This window comes from Vigna unguiculata, chromosome 7 (genome assembly GCF_004118075.2).
Source record: "Vigna unguiculata cultivar IT97K-499-35 chromosome 7, ASM411807v1, whole genome shotgun sequence".
Lineage (NCBI taxonomy): Eukaryota > Viridiplantae > Streptophyta > Magnoliopsida > Fabales > Fabaceae > Vigna > Vigna unguiculata.
Genome location: NC_040285.1, coordinates 7,253,576 through 7,269,174, shown reverse-complemented (window position 1 = coordinate 7,269,174; position 15,599 = coordinate 7,253,576). Strand labels below are relative to the sequence as shown.

At 34.8% G+C, this 15,599-nt stretch overlaps 1 protein-coding gene across 1 annotated transcript; it reads left to right on the top strand.

Moving 5' to 3' along the window:
• The first annotated feature begins 290 nt into the window (after positions 1 to 290).
• LOC114191576 lies at positions 291 to 13,585 on the top strand. Its single transcript, XM_028080826.1, has 19 exons — positions 291 to 846; positions 1,611 to 1,688; positions 1,813 to 2,017; positions 2,182 to 2,290; positions 8,310 to 8,408; positions 8,796 to 8,888; positions 8,998 to 9,079; positions 9,156 to 9,215; positions 9,313 to 9,365; positions 9,502 to 9,668; positions 10,165 to 10,375; positions 10,532 to 10,589; positions 10,775 to 10,831; positions 10,919 to 11,164; positions 12,075 to 12,139; positions 12,221 to 12,277; positions 12,361 to 12,454; positions 12,889 to 13,029; positions 13,218 to 13,585. Exons 1-19 carry the CDS (start codon positions 472 to 474, stop codon positions 13,314 to 13,316), a joined length of 2,349 nt encoding a protein of 782 aa, XP_027936627.1. The 5' UTR covers positions 291 to 471; the 3' UTR covers positions 13,317 to 13,585.
• The last annotated feature ends 2,014 nt before the right edge of the window (positions 13,586 to 15,599 follow it).

The window sequence follows — 15,599 nt, the reverse complement described above, 5'->3', positions numbered from 1 at the left end:
TTTCTCCATATATTTCACTTTAATTTTTATAAATATACTTTTATTTTGTTCATTAACTTAATAACATTACAATATCATTAATTATTAATATAATTCAAAAAATGCGTACATACAGACGCGATAGCGCCTGTGTTTACGCTAGTAATAATAATAATAATAATAATAATAATAATAATAATAATTAAAAATAAAACTCTTAGACATTTGCAATCCCATAGCATTTTTTTTTTTTACTTTTTTTCTGAGGTGGTGACTCAGTTGTTTCACTTGAGTAGAAGTAGAGGTATAGTGACTAGGTGAGTCAAAGTCGTGGACCCCTCATCTCCAACCTTCTCCCATTCACCTTCCCAATCCATATCACTGCTATCTCCAAAACCAAAACCAAAACCAAAACCCTACCTTCCTCTTCTCTCTTCGATCGATTCCATGTCCTCTCCATTCTAATTCCTTCCATTTCCCTCTCTTTCCGTCATGGATTCCGCTCCCAATCTTTCCCTTCATTCTCAAAACCTCACCTCCACTCCACACTGCCGCGTCAAGGGCTTTCTCGTCTACACTCGCCGCAAACGTTCTCTTCATTCCGCCAATGATGCAGCCAAAAGACTCAAAACCGAAGAAATTAAACCCGAAGAAGAATCTCACCACACGGACGAGGACCCCGTTTTCAAGCTCCCCAAGGTGGAGTCTCGAGAGGACCCCAATTCCGCGGAGGAATTAACCAAGACGGAATTGAATACTCCACAGAAGAATGTTGTGGTGGTCAGTAAGAAACCGGTCACTGTCAAGGAGCTCTTTGAGACTGGTTTGCTAGAAGGCGTTCCGGTCGTTTACGTCGGCTGCAAGAAGGTCCATTTCTGCACTGCATTGCATGTTTTACTATTTCATTTGTATTTTCTCTTAACAATACAGGAGATTGTAGCGTGCAACGTGGCTTAGGACTAACTAATTTTAGTTTATGGATATGATTTATTAGCAGACAAAGTCTAATCTAGTTTAACACCTCTACAAATTCAATTTGGTTTGGCCGAGGTTAATATTGTCAATGTGATTAAGATTTGGGATATTATAATTGTCCTTTTTCTTGTGAATTAAAAAAAAAAAAGAGAATAGCCGGTGAAATAAGATGGGTTTGACGTGGCAGAAAGACAGAGATAAAAGATAAATTATGAATATGATAAATTATTATAGATTTAATTCCTGGCTTTGTTATTATATATGCACTAATTCTAAGTTTTAGTTCTTATAGTTAGAGTTTATTTGTCGTAGGACAATATTTAATTCGTTAGTCTCTATATACTTTTTAAAAACATGGAGTATTACCTAGGAATTAGACTAAAGATTATGTAAAATAGAAATCTAATGGGAATTAATTAAACCTTTATTATGAATAAGAGGAAATACACTATATTATAGGAACACTTAAAAAGTGTCAATAATTCTCCAATCAACTTTATTTCTTAATATGTTTATGTAAAGGCTTGACATAATGCAACTTTATTTCAAAAATTATTATCCTGTTTTTTTTGTTTTCGGTCAGTGGGTGACTAGTGGTCTATTTTGAAGTATAGATTTTGTGAATAAATAGTCTCAATTTGATGTCAATATGGCAGGATTCGACTTCGGAATTGCGGGGTGTAATTACTGATGGTGGGATCTTGTGCTCATGCCGTCTATGCAATGGATGCAGGGTAAGTTATCATTGTGATCTCTTATCTTTGGGTCATGAAGTCGTGGATACCCACTACCCAATGGTTCCTTTGGATTGAGACTACCCTTTCATTTATCTTCCTTGTTCGTTTTCCCACCCCATAGGTTATTCCACCTTCCCAATTTGAGATTCATGCATGCAACATATATAAGAGGGCAGCACAATATATTTGCCTTGAAAATGGGAAGAGCCTGCTTGAACTGTTGAGAGCATGCAGGGCAGCCCCGCTACATACTTTGGAGACGACCATTCAAAATTTTGTTAGTTCTCCACCTGAGGAAAAATATTTTACTTGCAAAAGTTGCAGAGGTGAGAGCTTTGCTTTTATTATGCTTGTTGCTCGCTCAGTCGACAGCCGGATCATTGTTTGTGTTAAAATCATAAAACCAATGTTTATATAGTGTTTATTATATTTTAAACATTTTTGTTGATTGTGTTGAATGCTTATTGGTATGAATTAATTAATTGCATAGGATGTTTTCCTGCTTCCAATGTGGAAAGAGTGGGCCTTTTGTGTCTATCATGCGTGGAATCAAGAAAATCTGAAAGCAGCTCTATTCATGCTGTTGGCAAAAGAGTCAGGTATTTGTTTTTCTGCCCGCTGGTTGGGATTTTGAAAAACCATGCTATGTGATTTTTTATTTACTTATTTATGAAGTTGGTAATAATTTGTGGCTTACTACAACAATGGCTTTTGGAGAATAGAAGTTAGTGTTTATTGAAACTCTACATTGATGATTTTGGCCCTTAACGTCTACTTTAAAAGTAGGAAACAGAAATTTGAAATAGGAAACAGAAATTTGACAAGTTATAAATTCAAGAATTGTGTGATGCAGTTGTCTCTTAAGAAGAGATCATAGGAGGAAGCTATTTTGGAATCGGAAGGTGGTGCTAACCTTGTTTGGGATTATGGGATGTGGGGGTGTGTAAGAATGTTAGAGGTTTTTTCAACGAATGTTGGATAGGTTGGTCAAGTAGTATTGGTTGAATATCGAAGCTTGGGCTAAGTTATGGAATTTGGTGATGGAATTGAATGTGTGCAAGATAATTTAGCCAGATCTCCAGTCAATGTGAGATCTCCAACAAATGAAAAAGGCAAATTATAAGATTTATGGAAATAGGGGAAGGGATCAAGAGATTTGAATCAAATTAAAAGTGAAGGAAAAGTTTTGGTTATAGATCAAGATATAAAGAGAGACGAGAGGCTATTTTCGTAAGTTTTTCATTGGAGTGCAAGAATCAACATAAAATATGGAAGGAATAAAAATCCAAGTGAAAAAGTAGAATTTGACTTACTACTGTGGAATTTGAGTCGAGAGGTGAAAGAAGCCCTTTAGAGTGTAGATAATGGTACAGTTTGATATAGCTTAGGTTGTCAACTTATTTGGGATTGTGAGCTATATAGTAATACTTTTGCATACCTGGCCTTTTGAAAACTATAAGGTAAATTTGTTGGTCATGGTGATATTATTATTGGAGTTTGAAAATGTGTAGAATGATAGGGAATTATTTGGCTGTGTTATTCAATGAGATCTTGAGATCTAAGAAATTGTCATATTTGTAGAGGCACTTTGGTTCCTGTATATAATTAAGAACAGAGATATTCAAAATTTATTAATTTCAGAGGGATAAAACCTATGAGTGACACCTAGACATCATTGGAAGATGCGATTGAGCATATATTAAGACTAATAGGATTGTAGAGATGATTGAGTGCAAAGAGAAGGTTTTGGAAGATTTTAAAAAGGTAACAAAATAAAGACATGTTTTTTGCTGACCAGAAAAAAAGTATATACGATTGAGTGCTAAGAGAAGTGTTGTAGAAGGCTTTTAAAAAGTAAAACATACATTTATATCTGGGTTTTATTAGCCATGCACCATGAAATCATTATTTGTGTGAGAACTTCAATAGGTGTGACTAGGAACTTTACCATAAGAATAAGTTTACAGGCTTAACCTTGAAACTTGTTTAATCTAGTCTTGAATATGTTTACGACGTTCTAAAGATTATCCTTAAATGTATGCCTGTTGCAAATGATATAGTTTTGATCAAGGTATCAAAAGAAGATAATAACACAAAACTTGAGCTTTAGAGACTCTTGAAGAGATTTCAGATAAATGAAACAGTGAAAAAACTTATCACTGTTACTGTTTTACTACTGTTTATATAAGAAGATAGTAAGCAGAATACAAAGAGTCAAGGCCCAGTCCTAACCCTAACCCTAAAGAAAGGATCCCATACATGATAAATAAAATATTACATCTCAACACTCCCCCTCAAGCTGGAGCATATAGATCATATGCTCCAAGCTTGGAACATATAAATTGAATTCTAGGCCCTCTTAAAGATTTAGTCAGAATGTCTGCAAGTTGTTCATTAGAGCTGACAAACTCTGTAACAAGATCCTTGGATAGTAATTTCTCTCTAACAAAATGACAATCAATTTCTATATGCTTTGTTCTCTCATGAAACACCGGATTGGAGGCAATGTGAAGGGCTGCTTGGTTGTCACAATATAACTTCATCTGCTCATTTTCACAAAATTTCAACTCTTGAAGGAGTTGTTTAATCCATACTAGTTCACATGTAGCTAGAGCCATAGATCGATATTCCGCCTCTGCACTAGATCGAGCAACAACACTTTGTTTCTTACTTTTCCAAGATACAAGGTTCCCTCCAAGGAATACACAATACCCTGTGGTAGATCTTCTATCAATTGGACAACCAGCCCAATCTGCATCACAATACGCTTCAACTTGAGTACTTCCCTTGTTCTCATACAACAATCCTTGTCCTGGGTTCCCTTTTACATATCTGAGAATGCGAATCACAGCATTCCAATGATCAATGTGGGGATTTTGCATAAATTGACTAACAACTCCCACTGGATAAGAAAGATCAGGTCTTGTTATAGTAAGGTAGATGAGTTTTCCAACCAACCTTCTATATCTCTCTGGATCTGAGAAAAGTTCACCTTGATCTCTTGTTAATTTTTGATTTGAGTCCATAGGGCTATGAATGGGCTTGCAATTTGTCAGACCTGTTTCTTCCAAAATATCAAGAGCATATTTTCTCTGTGCAATGATGACACCTTCTTTTGATTGCGCCACTTCAATACCAAGAAAATATTTAAGACGACCCAAATCTTTGGTCTGAAAGTGGCTAAACAAATGGTTCTTCAATTGAGCAATTCTAGTGATATCATTTCCTGTGATAACAATATCATCAACATAAACCATAAGATAAACACATTTGTCAGGAGAAGTATGACCATAAAATACTGAATGATCCGCTTCACAACGTTTCAATCCAAAATTCTGCACAACACGACTAAATTTACCAAACCAAGCTCGAGGAGATTGCTTCAAGCCATAGAGAGAACGATGCAACACGAAGAAGTCTAGTAACTAAGTTGTCCATCGAAGGGATTTGATCACCGGCTAAAACTTGATCACGCACATGATCAAAAGTCGACTGTAGGCTCCTCAGAATTAAGACCATGTAAAACTTATCAAGTTTTTTGTTGATATCTTCTAATGAATCAGCCACAAAAAAACTCTTCAATTCTTCTACTGCAGCCCTAGCCTTTCCTATATGAGAAACCATATCATGATTGATTTGTTTGAGTGAGGCTACTCTTTGAGTTGCATCAAAGAGGCGTTGAATGTCGTTAGCAAAAATATCTTGTGCCCTTTTCCAAAAAGAGAAGCATGTCTTGTAAGGTCTCAAAATGTCTAAGACCCCTTGCTCAACTGATTGCCATAAAACAGCACACAACTGAAAATCCAATTTCTGCCACTTAGGTTTCTCTTCCTCGGAAATATTAGAGACCTCTTTTTCAAGATGATCATGATAACCTTGACCAAGAAACCACAACTCCACCGAAGCTGACCAAGAGGAGTAATTTTTCCAGTTCAGTTTCGCAGAGGTAATAATAGGAGTAGCTGATAGAGAGGGAGACATTCCACCCGTAGAAGCCATTAAAAAAAAAACTTAACTTTTGAGAAGAAACCCTAGGTTCAAGATATGGTCACCGAAACAGAGAACCAAGAGCAGATATAAGACCAGGAGGCTCCGGCGAGACGAACGACGGTGGCGCGGCGCGATTCCGGCGCCGGGAAGGCGGCGCGTGGTGTACACGCGCTTGAAGGCCGCCGGAGAGAAGCGGAGCGTGGCAGCGCGTGCGGAGGTTTCCGGGGACGTGACTTGCGGGGATGGGTTGCGCTCCTCGAGGCGCACCTAACCCTGACTTCGCCGGAGTATACATGCCGGCGGCGACGGCGGCGACGGCGGACGGCGCGGCGGACGGCGGCGGACAGTTGCGGAAGACGGCGGACGATGACAGTCACTGTGACAAACAGTGAAGATGAACCTGACTCATGTTCTGGCTCTTGATACCATCTTGAAGAGATTTCAGATAAATGAAACAGTGAAAAAACTTATCACTGTTACTGTTTTACTACTGTTTATATAAGAAGATAGTAAGCAGAATACAAAGAGTCAAGGCCCAGTCCTAACCCTAACCCTAAAGAAAGGATCCCATACATGATAAATAAAATATTACATCTCATCAGAGACAACCATTGGAATCAAAGGGTTTTCACTTAAACAGGGATAATTCAAAGTATATGCATTACTATTTTTATAAGAAACAAGGGAAATGACAAGGGGGTAAAAATTGGGGACAGTGTCTTACCATATATTTTTTTTAAAGAAGTATATGAGATCAATATTGCAAGATGGTGGAGAAACTAACCAGTATGATACATGTGAGATACTTGCTAAGTGATTAAAATTGAGAAAGATGTCAGGGGTTATTTCTGATTGCGAATTACCTATGAAGTTCAAAGAGAAGTTTTATCATACTCCTGTATGACCAGGTATAATATCTTCATGAATGCTGGGTTTTAAAGGGACAAGAGAACAAGATAGGAGTTGCAAAACAGAATTTGTTGAGATGAATGTATGACTTAAAAAGAAATAGCAAGATAGATTGTGTATGTAGGGAGATATTATGACATCTATTGAGGAAAAGATGACAAAAAATTGGTTTAGGTGATTTAGATACAAGAAGAGGTCCCTGGAAACATCATTGACAAGGAGAGTAGATTGTTACATGGTTTTTAATCCTATTAAAAATGGTAAAGGGATACCAGAAAGAACATTTTTAGAAAACTAGTTTTAAACTTTGCTTACATAAAGGTTGATGTTTGTTTGTGTGAAGAAAGAAACAACAAATATTTTTACGTTTATAATTAAGTTTTGAAGAACCAACGTGAAAAATGATTTATAGGTTTAAAAGGTCAATATGTCTTTAAAAATTGATAGAGTAGACTTTGTAAAAATACAAAGGATAACACATGTGCAAAAATATAAAGTAGACTCTCCTAAAATTCAAAGGATAGACTATGCAGAAATATGTAGAGTAGACTCATTAAAATCATATTTAAAAGGGACCTCAGGTTGACTAATATTTCTGGGAATTTACTTTTTAATTAATTTTAATGTCATGTGATCCCTATGGCTAATTCACTTAGTGGGATTAGGGTATTGTTATAGAGTGTTCATTTTATAGTTTGGTTACAATTACAATTGTTATCAATCTGATATGGCCTTTGCAAGAATTATTATAAAAGAAAATGCAGCATGTAACTTTTACAATGACAAATAAAGAAAAGAGAAAGCTCTCAAGTTAGTCCTCCAATTGTAGATGTGTCACCACCACTGTATCTTTGAAACCTATGATGCAAAATACTAATTAGTTCCCCAAAGACTTGAAATATCATTATATTAATTTTCCAAAATATAATTTGCTATCAGATTTGTTGCTCAAAAAATCTAAAATATCACTATATTGATCTTTATGGTGAATTAAAGTAGTGATAAAAAGAAATTCTCTGAAGGCTAATATAGTAACAGATTTAATCTTGGATAGACTAATTTGGCAAGAATCTTTTGATGACAAATTGTTGACGAAAGTGAAATTTATGGGAATAGGTTGACAATCTATTTTTGTGAAGACTAATGTAATGTGGGGACATAATTTCAGAACAATAAATTAGTGTTTTCTCGAAAGAAGATATGAGTCATCTTGTTGATGACTGTTTTTGTTTATTTAGTTTTAGCTTTTCTTGAATGGATATAGTTTTGCGAGACTGCTCACTTGTTTATTTTATTTTAACTGCTTAACAATCAGTTAAATGATATCGTCTTACTAGAAGGCTCTTCATAAAATAATTTCTTATCATAAAACAGAAAAGTCATGCATTTTCTTGATTTTGGAAAGGCATGTTACAATTTTAGCATCCTGAAATTAATAGACACAGATTGGGATGGCTTAGAAACTTTACTACTTTGCGGGTTAGATCCACTGATACCATAGGATTTAATGTTTAGCAAATAATATCTTAAGCTTAATTCCTAAGGCAATGTAATAACTTAAAATCACATGAATAGAAAAAAAAGTCAGAGTAGAACTAGATATATTTCCTAGCTTGAAATGAAAGCAAAATAGGCACAAAATGTTGTTAGGTGCAATGTTAAGATTTTGATTCTCCCTCTGGTTTTCTTATCTTTAACTATTGTATTACACTATTTCAGGTCCCCTCGGCCAGTATTATTCTCCCGTTCATGTTCTTGTTGTACTTCTGAACTATGTATTTCTCCTCAAACTAAGAGACACTGGAAGACAAGAACAAAGTTGGTATTTATATCTATTTCATTTATACGGTATATGTCATAAATTTGAAAAGTTGGTCTGAAACAATTTTGCATGAACTAATAAACTCTGGTTACATAGTTTTGAACTTAAGGAATTTCATAAAAGAAATTTCTTTTGAATTATTCAACTGTTTTCTTGCCGCTGTTTATATTTTTTAACTTAAATGCTCTCGAATGTGTTACATGTTAATACAAAACTGGTTAGAAGCAAAACGTTTTTGAAGACTTCTTTTGTGCCTATTGTATTGCACAAGAAAAGCTTGTTCAGCGTGGAGAGATTTTTAATCATCCTTGATATTAGTAGGATGACGTAATTGCATGTTAAATTTTATAATCAAGGACTTTCTTCTCTCTTGTTATTACTAGATCATCAAAACTATCATTAAAATTGAAGACTGCTCCAATTACTTCAAAGTGTTTATCTCCACAACATAAAAATCAGTGGAGGATCTCTAAAAGGTTAGTTCCTTTCTGTTCCTTTTGTGTGTATATATTACATGTACCTTTTTTTCAAATATTCCTTACTCATGATAGTAAATGTTTTTTCATCCAATATATTATTCTTTAGGTATCAACGAATACATAAATTGATTTTTGAAGAGGATGGATTGCCTAATGGGGCTGAAGTAGCATATTATGCACGAGGACAGGTGGCTCATGTGTGAATTTCTTGTACAAATTATTAAAGTTCTGTTGCCCTGTTAACTGTTTCTTTGTGGTTTGCAGAAACTGCTTGAGGGTATCAAAACACGCTATGGAATTGTCTGTCGATGCTGCAACACTGAGGCATATTTTCTTGTCTTGTATCTTTGTGGGCTCACCCCAGTAATTTCTAATTTGTATAGATAATACTTTCAAATTTCATTTGTTAAATGTTATGCAGATCAGCCCCTCACAGTTTGAAGTCCATGCAGGCTGGGCTTCTCGCAGGAAACCGTGAGTTTTCTTCTTGCCAAGTTTCCAGGAGGGGGCTATGGTGTGAATTTGTTATTGTGTGGGGTGAATATTCACTGGTTTTTTTGAATTACTAGTACCTATGATTTTTAGTGGCAGTATAATGTTTTTTCTGCAGTTATGCATACATCTACACATCGAATGGGGTGTCACTCCACGAGTTAGCTATATTTCTCTCGAAAGATCACAAATGCACTACAAAGCAGAATGATTATGCATGTGTTGTTTGTTGGGATGGTGGAAATCTGTTGCTCTGTGATGGATGTCCAAGGGCATTTCATAAAGGTCAGATTTAAATGACAAAAAGTTGATAGAAAAATTATCTAGTTTTTATCGTTTGCTATCTGCATATTTCTTTAATGGAAGGTCTAGTGACACTCTTCCAGAAAATTTTCGATTACTAAAGTGAATGTTATGAACCAAAAGTAATGGTTTTAAATTTTGGAGGAACAAAAATCAAAGAAAAATGTTTTATAAGAACTAAAATTAAAATTCACTCATTTAACAAGAATGAAAATCTGTTATTTTAAAATTTAGAGAGAATTTTTTTAGGAAAAGAAATCAAAACTCTTATTTTGTAGGGACTAATCATATATAAGCCAATTATTGAGCTTCAATCAAATATTAGATGAATTTTCATGTTCATTACTGCTTACATTTTTATTTCATGATTTACTCATTTTTGAGCAGCAGTTATGAAGAATATTATTTCTCTTTGATAAATTACAACAGTGTCACATTGTATGTTCATTTATCTGTGATGATGTTTGGAAATGTACAGAATGTGCATCTGTATCAAGCATTCCCCGGGGTGAGTGGTACTGTCAAATTTGTCAACACACGTTTCTCAGAGAAAGGCCTGTGTTGTACAATGCTGATGCTGTGGCAGCTGGAAGGGTAGAAGGTGTTGATCCCATTGAGGAGATTGCCAAGAGATGCATTCGCATAGTAAAAGACATAGGAGCTGAGATTGGTGGATGTGTTTTATGCAGGTGATACTTGTATAGTATTGAAATGAATTATAACATAGAAGCAATATATGGAATTCACTTGGCTCTCACCTAACGTTGTATTTCTTAAAATTAGAATGGGCCATCATACTTTTACTTTGTATTAAAGTTCAATCATTAAGAGAAAGTTTTGTGCAGGAGTTCTGATTTCAGTAGATCAGGATTTGGTCCTCGTACAATTATAATCTGTGATCAGGTATGCATTGTAGTCCATTTTGTTTTGATAACCCAGTCTGTTAACGTGTAAAGTTATGTTTTCAAGTTCGAAGAAGTGTATGATCAACATTGATTTATGCTGGGTTCTTCAAGTGGTTGATTTGATTATACTGAACTAACTTCATTGTTTTTCATAAAATTCTTTCCTCCCCTTCTTGTTTGTAGTGTGAAAAGGAATATCATGTTGGTTGTTTGAGGGATCGTAAGATGGCATTTTTGAAGGTAATTGGCATCTCTTTATGCGTGGATACATTAGTTTGGACATCAACTTTAGCCTGTTGGACTTAATATGTGTGTAACAAATGACAGGAGTTGCCAGAAGGGGATTGGCTTTGTTGCAATGATTGCACCAGAATACATACTACTTTGGAGAATCTCCTGGTTACGGGGGCTGAGAGACTCCCTGAATCTCTTTTGGATGTTATAAAGAAGAAGCGTGTAGAAAGATGTTTAGAACCCCTTAATGAGATTGATGTAAGATGGAAACTTCTTAATGGAAAAGTTGCGTCTCCTGAAACTAGGCCATTGCTTTTGGAGGCAGTAGCCATGTTTAATGTAAGTTCTGTCTGTATGAGTTGCTTCATCACCATCATCATCATATCATTTGTAAGAGTGGCTTCACTATCATCATCATGGTCATATCATTTTCTTTATCTCTATTGTGATATCCTTCCTCTTATTTGGGTTTATGAAGGTGATAAGTTGATGATCTTGTTTGTTCTCCAGTGAATGGTTGAGCTGCTTTGCACTTTTATGATTTATGGCATTTTCTTCTTTTGCTAAATTGATTCTTCTTCATCACATGACTTCAGGGTGTGATTTAACAGTTGTTGATGTGTGTAAATCCGTTTGTAGGCAGGGTTGAAAAGTTTTGCCTTCAGCATAAATGCATGTTCATGAGTTAATGAGTTTATAGTAATTTCAATCCTGCCAAAGTTTCTGACTGATTTGTTTATGATTGTGTCAGACTTAGCTCTCTTACACCATTTCAATCACTTTATCTACAAAGTGAATTTTTTATCAATTAAACAATTGAATCATGATTATATATTTATCTTAACTGTTTGTATTAAATCTTATAAAAAGAAAATAAAAATATAATCAAACTGTTCTTGTTCTCGTAAATTAAAAAAAAAAAAGGTTAAATTTGATATCTATCAGTAAGCTATCAAATAATTTTGAATCAATAATGATTAAAAAATTTCACTCACTAGTAGGTTCTAAAATAAATTTATCCAATTATAAATGTAGTTGTCATAATGGTGCTATGCAGTGCTTAGACACACAGGGGAGTGATTATGGAGCACTTTTCCCTCACAGTATGCTGTCTCACTCCTTGTGAGAAACTCCAAAATAGTGCATCTTTATTTTTCATTGGGGAATCCTGTTTTGAGTTTTTCATAAGAGTATTAGAAAACTTAAGTTGTTGGAGTTTGGTTTTTAAGACGTCTCTTGCATGTTTCAGGAATGCTTTGATCCTATAGTTGATCCAGCTGCTGGACGTGACCTCATTCCTGCCATGGTTTATGGGTAAAATCATATTAGAACATTTGTTTACTTTTCAGTTCTCTTCAATTTTTTCTGTCTCACTAACTTCTCGTTCACATACAGAAGGAATTTGCAGACTCAAGATTTTGGAGGAATGTATTGTGCATTATTGATCGTCAAGTAAGAAGTGGCTGTATTTAGAATCTATTATTTCAAATGTTTCTTTTATAGCTGTTCATATTTTGTTTCCTTTGACATTGAAGTTCATCTGTGGTATCCGCGGGCATGCTTCGAATTTTTGGTGAGGACATTGCCGAACTCCCCATAGTTGCTACAAGATATAAGAACCGTGGGAAGGTGCGAGACCATGCTACTAACTTGATTGGCATTTCTTGGGATACCATTATGTCTCACCCACCCCCAACCTCATTTTCTTTTAAAATATTCCTGTGTGGATTTAAAAGCTACTATTTCTTCAAATGTTTGATTCGCCAAGCCTCCAATTACTTGACAAACTGAGCTATATCTCACAAGTTTTGATGTGTTAATTGACAATAGATGTAGTTCTGTGATCTGCACCACTGCGCTTTTTTTTTTTTCTAAACTAGGTTCTGTCTTGCTTCATAATTTCTTCTTGGAGCTGGGTCTGTAATTTTGATATATTGTTCTGTAGTGATGATCTAATTAGTGGGATAACCAGATAATGCTTCTGTTTTGTTTTGTTATGATCACTTTTGCCTATGTCTTAGTAGTGCACCACTTATAATTATATTATTAACTTACTCTTACAGGGCTACTTCCAAACACTTTTCTCGTGCATTGAGAGGCTGCTGGCTTTCTTGAAAGTGAAAAATCTTGTCCTACCGGCTGCGGAAGAAGCAGAATCTATATGGACAGAAAAATTCGGATTTAGCAAGATGAAACCCGATGAGGTATATGTTTCCCTCAACTACTTACAAGCTAGGAGCTAAGTTAACATTTTACCACTTCATTCTTGCCTATTTTCTTGTTTTACTTTGATCTACAACTGTGTTTCTTGTGGTTGATAATTTAGCTAGCTGCATCAATGGTGACAAGACTTGTCCCCAACTAATGATCGAAGTTTCATTTTATGTTGCAGCTTACCAACTATAGAATGAACTGCCATCAGATCATGGCATTTAAGGGGACAATAATGCTTCATAAAACGGTGCCTCGATGTCGCGTCATCAATACTTAATCATGAGTAATTCATATTCAAGAAAGCCTATCGTGAGAAGGGAAAACCCTAGCTTTCTCGTTTCCATATTTTTTTCATTCACTTGTTCTGTACATGTATCGACGTTAGCTTATTTGTAGCCATTCGTGAGCCTATACATGATATTCGTTTAACGTTTATAATGTCATTTTCCTATTTTTAAGTTTTAGTTACACTTTTTAGCATACTCGAATACTTGATTTTGGACATGTGCTTTGCTGCCGGTATGATTCAATGCTGTTTTACATAAATGAGCTGTTGCTAGAAACATTTTCCTTGACAAATTCCTAACACTTAACGTGTTTGAATGTACAAGAAAGAAAAGCTTTCTATAACATACTTTTTATAATTCAGTAATATTTATTTGAGATTGAAAATTTGAAATTTTTACTTATTTAACAAGTGCCCAATTTGTGTGCTTTTTTAGTAAATAATTAACCAATATTAGAAAATAACGGTTTCAATCCAAAATTTGTGATGGCATACCTCTAGCCATGGCAAAACACATTTAAGAAGAGTTATATGCATTTATCTAAGGTGAAACCAATTTTTTTTTTTAAGTCATAATGGAGTATCTTTATTATATCAAGAATATTTAGGTCTTGTATTAAGGATCAAATGTTGGTTTCTTTTTAGACCTTGTATTAAGAGTAAATTAGTGTAGGATTTTTGAACAATTTTCCTCAAGTTATAGAACAATATTTGCACTTAGCTTAAACTAATCTTGGAGATTAATTTTTAACCCTAACTTAGTGACTTAGTGGAGGGTGGCCCACATGAAACATGGTGGTCATATGACAAACATTTTGTGAAGAGTTTTCTTACAAAGGTAGTAGACATGTGTCATTTTTCTAGTAGAGAACTTTTCCTAAGGTGACTTTCAACAAGAGACTCTAGAAGTAAAAAGTTTTTGTAAAAGTTAGACGGTCATATGTCATGCTCTCATCCACCAAAATAGGATTTTTAGGGTTTTGATTTACTTAGGAGACACCTTCTTTCATAAATAGAAGTGTCTTACCCCTTATAAAAACCACTTGAGATATGTAATGTTATGCTACCAAAATAATTTGTCTCATCATACTTGTCTCTAAGTCATGGTAAGAGCATCCTAAGAGGTCCCTTTAGCCTTTTTCTCTAGAAGTGACACAACCTCTCTAAGAGCATCATCAACCACCTTCATCACATACCACCCCAAACCGAGAGCCATCTGTACCATTCACCTACCTTTTACGAACTCACCACCACTATAGCTATCATCTTGCTTTGGCCAACCTAGCTTGAGGAGGAGGTTATCATTTGGTATCAAAAGCTTTGGTTCTACAAGAGCTAAGTTTCTTGGTCCTTGCCTATCTTTGTGTTTTGGTTGTTGTCTATGTTTTGTTCCTTATTGCCTTCCATTTTTCATGTCCATATGTGCTTGTGTCCATGGTTCTACTTTGCTTTCTTCTTTGAACCATTCGATTTTTACCATTAGTTTTCCATATACATGTGTTGCTTGTGTGCTTTTATATTTTGTTAAGTCTTTCTTCACATATATGGTTCGATCATAATGTTGTGTTGGATCATTTTTATTTTTAAATTCATCCATATTCATCCATATTTTGATGTCATTTTCTCCTAGTTTGAGCTTTGCAAAAATCACAAAAGTATATGTTCAACTTGATTTTCAAAACTACACCATAACAATCTATTTGAGTGCTTTTACTATGCATTTTTTAGCTTAATCTTCTCATCAGATCATTTACAAGTTCTTAGAGTTAAGTTTATCTTATGTTTGTTTGAGTTTCATACTCTATTTTGATACTAGGTTTTTCTTCCATATTGTGTGTCTTGACTTTTGAGCCTCCAAAAGAGTTTTTCAAATCAGATTTGTGGTGTGTAGTGGTGATTATGTGCGCTAAAAACAAAAGAAAAGAGAAGAGACAAAAGGTACAAAAGCAAAAGCAAAAGCTAAAAAGCAAAAGTATGCAAGGGGCCACGATCATTAACTTATTTTGTGAACTTTTTATGTTGATTTTGTGGCGGTTTTCGCGCTTTTATTGCCACTATCCAACAACTTGATTTCATGCATTTGATGCTAAAATAGTATCCATAGTGCAAGTTAACTTGTTGCTTGTAAAAACAAGAAGTACCAAATTTTTACTCTAGTTATTTTTTGTTTTTGTGATATGTTCTAGTGCCTTTCTTTAAGTGTTTCTTTTTAGTGCCTAACATTTATTCTTAAGCTTTATTTTCTTGATTGTCTTGTTCAACACTCTTGGTTTT